The 7,949-nt window shown below is 37.5% G+C and overlaps 1 protein-coding gene across 1 annotated transcript; it reads right to left on the minus strand.

The window, feature by feature from the left end:
* Window positions 1-1,732: 1,732 nt before the first annotated feature.
* Window positions 1,733-7,637, minus strand: LOC120263867 (putative dihydroflavonol 4-reductase). Its single transcript, XM_039271840.1, is given in 7 exon segments — window positions 1,733-2,052; window positions 2,163-2,308; window positions 2,424-2,729; window positions 4,868-5,032; window positions 5,842-5,970; window positions 7,308-7,442; window positions 7,444-7,637. Coding segments are annotated over 6 exon segments (1,035 nt in total). The 5' UTR covers window positions 7,603-7,637; the 3' UTR covers window positions 1,733-2,052; window positions 2,163-2,167.
* Between the last annotated feature and the right edge of the window lie 312 nt (window positions 7,638-7,949).

Genomic DNA, 7,949 nt, shown 5'->3' on the forward strand with positions numbered 1-7,949 from the left:
AGGAGGGAGAGACAACTCCTAAGACGCCAATTTGAAACAAGGGATGACATGCGAGAACTACTCAAATGACCAAGACGATGATGCCACATATGATTAGACAAAACTGTGGCATGACATTGATGAACTGGTTCATCTAAAGATGGGAGGTGAAGGGAATCCAGCACATAAACTCCATTACGATGACGGCTAGCTCCAATCACCGTCCCATTGTGATCCTGCACACGACATGTGGTACGGTTAAAAATAGCCTGACAATCATAATCAATAAGCTGGCTAACAGACATAAGGTTCATGGATAAACGACGAACATAGGAGACAGATGAGACGGAGAAGGCACTGGATGAAAGATGACCAGTAATGGAGGATGGGAATGGTGACGATGTGTGGCATCAGGGGTTATTTGAAGAGAAGCGCCAGAATCAAGAAGCTAGAGAGGACAGGAACTACCTGGAGAGATGGAGGAACCTGAGTGAACACGTATGTCTAGTGGATAATGTGAACTTTGTTAGATGGGACTTTTGGAACTACTGGAACATCGCCAATAGTTGCGGATTTGTAGCTGAAAGTGGAGCAGGAGAGGTGTATAGAGAGTGCCTGGGAAGAGTGAGGCAGTGGGATAAAAGGTGGAGCCAGTGATGAAGCACCATGGGGAGTGATGCGAGGAAGTCCACACTACTTCCAGCAATCACACTCGAGAGGACCCAGTATGCCACAGTAATGACAAGTCATAGTCCGTTTCGGCCATAGAGGAGGCCGAGAGGAAACAAGGGGAAGGGACGGAAGTGGTGGCACAATGGCACTATAATAATAATAATATAGGAAGAGAAAATCACGGGCAACACAGTGGCACGATCGACATGTGAGTGGTGCTGGATGGAGTGGTGGAATCGGGGATCGACGTGGTGATTGTCGGCGGACACAGATCGGCACAAGAGCGACGCGGAGGGAGGGGGGCGGTGCAGATTGGCGTGATGGCTGCGTTCAAGCGCAGATCAGCGAGGGATCGGGCGTGCGACTCAGATCGACTCAAGATCGAGTTGGACTCGAGTTCAGGTGTGCACCGCTAGGCTCAAGTGGAGGCTGGTGAAGCGCAAGCAAATGGAGAGCTTGAGATAAAGCCTTGGTTTTTTTACAAAAAGAATAAGTGACAGAAGAAGGAGAAGAAGGTGGCCAGAATTAGAGGGTGACTGTAGATGGGGATCACTGAAGAAGGAAAAGAAGGTGGCCGGAGTTAGGGGTGACTGGAGATAAGGGTGGCCGAGGCCAAAGGTACATCCAACCTAATCTAGTTTGATACCGTGATAAAAAATAGAAGAGAGGTTGGATCAAGTCTCAAAACCTTGAACAGATTATCTTTCATCATCTATGTGTCTAGATATAGAAATAAATGGATACCATATACATACAAGTATACCTATACATATAGATAATACATACACATCAAACACATCTCATCCAGCCCAGAAACAAATAGATAAAAGAGTTGTCCGGCTTCAATCGATAGGGCACCCAAAACATAAAATAAAAAGTAACGTCTCTTGATAAGAAGGTAATCTCATAAAACACAGGTAAATGAAGAGCAAAGAAGGAAAACAATATCCGGGAAACAAGGGTGATTCTTAAAATCAAAAGAACATTATTAGAAATAAATTTGAAAATCTTCGACAAATATATTACTTCCCTCATTACCATCTTCTTCGGAATCAAGAAGATTTTTGCAAAACCAGAACTATACACAAAAACTGAAAATTCAACATAAAACAAGTTTGTCCATAGAGTCATACAAAAAATATTGCCATCAATAAATTACAGTTCCTTGTTAACGATAGTTTTGGCCTGATAGGATTGACATCTCAAGAGCGCATTTTACAAGCACCCCAAAGAATTCATATCTCAAAGTATACTTCTATTAGTATCAAGAAACAACAAGCTAGTTGTTGGCATTTGAGGCAGTTCTCACCATTTCTGTCCAAAGCAAAGTTTATGAAAGATGCAAACAAACTCACAGCTACTGAAGTCTGAAGTGTTTGAAAGTGTCATCTTATCGCCTATCTGTTTTTCTTGAACAAGTAGCTACTTAACAACAAATAAACTAATATTGAACTGGAGAACATTTTTAGATCAAAGAAAAAATGATAGATTTGGATTTCAGCAAAATTTACCAAGATCAATATTTTATTGATCCCAAGCTCTTAAGCCAAGAAAGAACCTCGGCAAGACCTTCATTCAAGCTTCTAGGATTGTAACCCAACTCTTCCTTAGCCTTGTCACAAGAATACGCCCATTGATGTCTCAAAACTCTCACGGTCTAGAATTAAATAAAATAATATTATCAACAGCTGCATTAGATTTATGAAAAAAATAACACAACAAAATTTATGGGGGAATCAAAATATGAAGCATATGATGGCAAAGAAACATACTGGATAACTAATTAGAGGCAGCTTTCCAGTTACTTTTGCAAAGAAAACGGATATCCAACCATAAATTTCAATCAACCACAGAGGGATGTGAAACCAAGGTTTCCTTGTTCTGGTAATAAAAGCAGATCTGTCAATCACTTGGTTAAAAGATACATTCTCTCCTGTAAGTAGATACCTCTCACCGAATCTTCCCTTATACATTGCAGCTATATGCCCTTTTGCTACATCTTCAACATGACAAAAGGATTCTATATCATTACCACTGCCCATATAACCTGGTAACCGACCACTGAAACGTTCTACAATCTGAAATAACAAGAGAAAAATGGTTCAATCTCCTGCAATGATAACAGATGGTCTCAGACATAGGCTCAGAAAAATGAAGCAAGAAATCAGCAGATAGACTAATGGCAACCATACATTATTAAGTCTTACTCCATGTGTTCATGACTAATTCAGGGCTGCATTTAACACTAACATGAAGGTGGTCGTTGATTGGATATTTAGAGTCCTAATACAGTTCGTTTGATGAATGATGAACAGATTAAACATTAAACTTGGTTAAAACAAAATGATGGAATTGAGTAAAAAAATCAGTACATAAACATTCAAACAAGGGCATGAAATCAGGATTGACACTTTAGGCATGAAAGCAAATTATGCTCCAAAATCCTGCAGATATTGTTTTAAAAATATATATTTTAACAACAGCAAACATTTCATATGATTTTATAAAAGCATTTCAAGCCCAACCTTTTGGGTGCCTGCCAATTAGTGATAAAATGTCCTGTTTCCACAATAAAGGGAGTGATAGTCACCAGGGTGTTCAAATTTGTGATACCAGTTCTTCTAACCATACTCACAGCCATAAATGGCATGTAAACCTCTATGAAGTTGACTCAATTACACCCATAATCAAATTTCTTTAGTTGCATCCTTGGTTTTCAGAGTACATTCATATCTGCAGGTGTATGCAGAAAAGGAAATTAAATAACTATCCTAAATCAGTATCATTGTCAGCATCAAACATGATTTATAGGTGGCATCTGATCCAATTCAAATTTCCCCACCAAATGGGGATTAATACTTGAGATAAGGTGTGCTTTGCAAGTGGGTAGGGATGATAAGATTTGAACCCAGAGACATTTTGTACCCAAAACAAACATGCTACCAAGCTGTGCTACATTACATCCCTTTTCAAAATTGTTGTACAGTGGTGATTGCACAAAATCCTTGTTTTGTTTTCCAGATCGTAATTCTCTCCTGTTGAACTCAAGGTAATTATTCATTAAAATGGATTTCTTATAGTGATCTCACATCTCATAACTATGGCAGGTTGGAGCCCCTCAATTTGTATAGGGAATTCAGCCTCCAACGTCCTCCTGCCACTTTTAAAGCCCACAAGCCTTTAAAGGAGCACTATCAACAAATATCATCACTACAAGAAAACTTGAAACATTACATTCCACAACTTAATTGTTATAACATTAGGGGGTGAAGGCACCAAGTTCTTATTGATTTCACAATAAAAATCATTTCTCCCTGAGACCTTGATGGAAACTTGGATTCCACAAATGTAGGATTTACATGTTTGACGTAGTTGATTGTGTTAGATGCAAACAAGCATATTATCATATTTACCAAATTAATCGACATGAGACTATTAGTTACTGTATCATGCCCCCTTTAATATATGGTAGTCTATTTTACCTAGCCATGTCACAAACAAACCAAGCTCTGACAGATGCAAACCAAATATACTAATGAGGCAATGATTCAACATAGTTAAGTTGATAGGATGCAAGAGCTAAGCTAATATATTCAGATCCATACTTATCAAATTAACCAATGTAGGACTGTTAGCTACCCTAATAGATTGTATGGACCAGAAGCAGTGGTGTTTATCCTATTTCATAAATATTAAGTAATAGTTCATTCATTTTAAGCTGTCATCATGCACTTGTTGGATTTTGCTAGGGAAAATTAAGAACACAGTTTGCAGTCAGTTGCTGCTACAATAGTTTAATTGATGAATGTAATGTTTCAAGTTTCCAGTGTATAATTGTTCATTCAATAGTTTTAAAAATTCAATTATTCTCAGCAACCAAAAGGAGCTTTAGATTTTTAGGTATATATGAAAAAAAATATAGGACAATAAGGGAAGATTAAAAGGAACTTCTAGGGCATTTTCTGAAAATGGGGGAAATTGAAGGCCCATCTCCTTCTCCATGTCCGTAACCATTGGCTGTTTGTAGCAACTGTTTACTCTATGAAACTAGGAGGTCAAAATTGAAAACAGAGGACTAGTATTGAAGGATGTTTCCTAGTAAATAAGGTCCACTAATACTCCAGCATTAAAATTTAATTATCCAACTATGTCAGATGAACCGGTAACCTTAAATTGGATCATAATCCATGCCATCGAAGAAACAATAAAAACTCACAATACGAGCCAGAACATTTCCAGCAGTCAGCTTCCCTGGGCCATAAATAACTCCTGGATAAAGAAGAATGATTGGCATTCCATCACGCGCAGCCTCTAGAGCAATCTTATCTGCAATAGATTTGGATTTCTCATATTCTGTGCAAAAGAATTTTCCTGCATGAATCTGCAAGTTAAAAATATAAATAAAGACAGATTTGCATAAAATCACAGGGCACACTTAGCTAATATTTCTTCTTCAACTGGAATATTAGATCATAAGATAAAAGCATGATACATAGAATCAAATTAGATAGAGATTTTATTGGACATTGCCTTGAAAAGTGGTAGAATTCTATGTGTGATGACCCAACTAATATTAATCCAACTATGCACTGGCCATACCAAATCAATTGTGAGAATTACAGAAATAAAAAGCCTTTAGTACTTAGGCCATAAGAATAACTAATAGCAAGAGCATTTAAATCTCTGTTGAGTGAACATTACCACTTGCAAGATAGTGATACTAAACTTTAAAATAAAGTTTAATTTAAGTTGTGTGAATAAGACGGGCAATCTGTGTAATGAAAGTGTGCTCGGATAGTATGAATATAATATGCTTTCAGTAACAATGCTTTTAAGATAATATCCAATATCCCAAGCTATGTAGTATATGCATCAGACTGCATTTTCTGATAAAAAACTTCGTAACTCAATTGCATTTCAGGGAGAACCTCTCTATGGAAATGGCCAAGTTACTGTTATTTTACATGCATCTTAACTAAGGTAAGCAACATCTCATTCAAATTGGTTAATTTTGGTGAGAAATCTTAGAAAAAATTAAGACAAGGGCAAAAATAATATTCAAAACAATCGGGCAGAAGAAGCAAAATTTTGCCATTTTAAAGATTTATTAGCCTCTGAAACTAATAGTTTCTACAGATACCTATGAATAAACGATGCTAAATACATATCAAATATCAGAATTTGTATTACCTGTTTCTCGTCAGCAACATATCCATCGGTGGGGCCAAGAGCAAAAAATGATGATGTATATATTACTTTCTGTAGTGTATTTGTCTCTTTGAAAGCTTCCAACACATTTTTCAAGCCTCCAACATTAACCTAAATTCAAATTATAAAGTAACAGTACTAGTTAAAGGAAGAACTTGGTACATCATAAATTCAGTAGAACACTTCAAGGGCATTCCTTTACAAGTTAATCAAGAGTTAAGGTTGCTAATTAGCGATTGATAATTTCAACCAAAGTTCAAATGTATTCTTAATTATCAGGCTTTGGACGTTGGTTATCTCACTTTGGCAATGGAATTAGCAGCCCATTGAACTTAATTGACCTAAAAGTGTCACATCTTAATGTTACGCTTTGCATAGCGAAAATAATGAGTATTTTTGCGTTGGAGTCCAATGAAAGTCCAAGGTATTTGGGAATCATCACAACCATTAATCCATGGGCGACCACTAGGGCCATATTCTCAATTAAGTCAGTGATTATCTTACAGCTTGTATGAAGAGATGATGTGAAGTTAGGTTGTCAGTATTTCAACTAAATGAAATGAAGTGTCAGTGAGATGAAATCATGAGAGTGCATCTGGATTATCAACAGGAACAGAGTTTATATTTAAAACCATTGTTACGTAACTAAAAGAACAACACTGAAGCTCCATTAGACTTCTAAACAAGATTATTATCAAATTTCTTTCAAGACCCAAGTTTCCCAAGCCCAATGAACAAAACAATAGTGAAAGGAAGCTCTCAACTATCAGACTTTGATCACACTGGGTAGCATCTCTCCTCACAATCTCAGTATGACATACTAAAAGTTTGTCATCCATTCATCATGGTTCAGGTAATATATTAGTTTCCTTGTACACAAGACCACCAAGGATCAACATGTGCTCATGCCAATAGCTTTCCTTGATAGCATTTGCTGTATTGCACACATAAACCACTTCTCCAGACTGCATAAATCCATTTAACTGAAGCCGTGGGATAAAAAGGTTAAAGAAAAAATGAACAATGGCCTAACTACAAAACATCAAACATCAAACTCACAAACAGAACAGTTCAACCTCTTCAAAATAATCAAACAAAGTCAACCAACAAATGGAAGTAAAATAATGAAACCGAGGACTTCAGATCAATTACCCAATTCAATGAAGAAATCAAACTATTTTGCAGTTGTAAACAGAATAGGAAAGAGCAGATACCCAATTTATCATCACCTCTTCCTAAACAAGACAACAAAAACATAAACTTTCAACTAAAAGCAAAACTTTCAATCAAATTTGTGGCAGAAATCTCCACAAACAAGCAGAATTCTTAAATAAAAAGCTAAGAAAAGCCACAATTACTGGCGTTCCACAACACATTACAGCAAATCACAAGATGAAAACACCAGACAAGCAAAGATCATTAAAATGGAACTAATTAAGAGTGCTCACCGAAAGGAACCGAGAAGGATCGGGAAGCCAGGGCTCGACAAGAGCCGCAGCGTGGAAGATAACATCGCAGCCATGGCATGCAGAGACAAGGGAGGGGAGGTCGGTGACATCACCATAGGCGAGCTCAAAGGAAGGGAAGACGAGGAGGAGGGACAGGGAGGGAGGCGAGATCGCTGGTACGGCGGACGAAGGCCCTGACTTGCAAGCCGTCGTCGAGCAAAGCGCGGCAGAGGTGGCCGCCGAGATAGCCCGATGCCCCTGTCACCAGCACACGACTAGGCCTGGACTCCCCCATACCTTCACTGGTCAAAGCCAGCACCCGCGCCTAGAGACATGGGCACTTCTCCTATGTTTGTTCCTTTTATTTATTTATTTATTAAGATTGGATATTTTATTTTATTTTATTTTTATTTATTTATTTATTAAGATTGGATATTTTATTTTATTTTATTTTTATTTATTTATTTAAAAAAAGGCATTTGAGCCACTTGGGAACTTAGAATTTTGGGTGATGCAATTATATGCATTATATATATATATATATATAAAAGTTTTTTTATCCTTCCAACCTTCTTCACAGACATTTAGCATTAAAATATTACTCACTTGGGTGTGCTTGGATGGAGTGAGGGGTGGGTTCAT

The sequence above is a fragment of the Dioscorea cayenensis genome, chromosome 6 (assembly GCF_009730915.1).
Source record: "Dioscorea cayenensis subsp. rotundata cultivar TDr96_F1 chromosome 6, TDr96_F1_v2_PseudoChromosome.rev07_lg8_w22 25.fasta, whole genome shotgun sequence".
Lineage (NCBI taxonomy): Eukaryota > Viridiplantae > Streptophyta > Magnoliopsida > Dioscoreales > Dioscoreaceae > Dioscorea > Dioscorea cayenensis.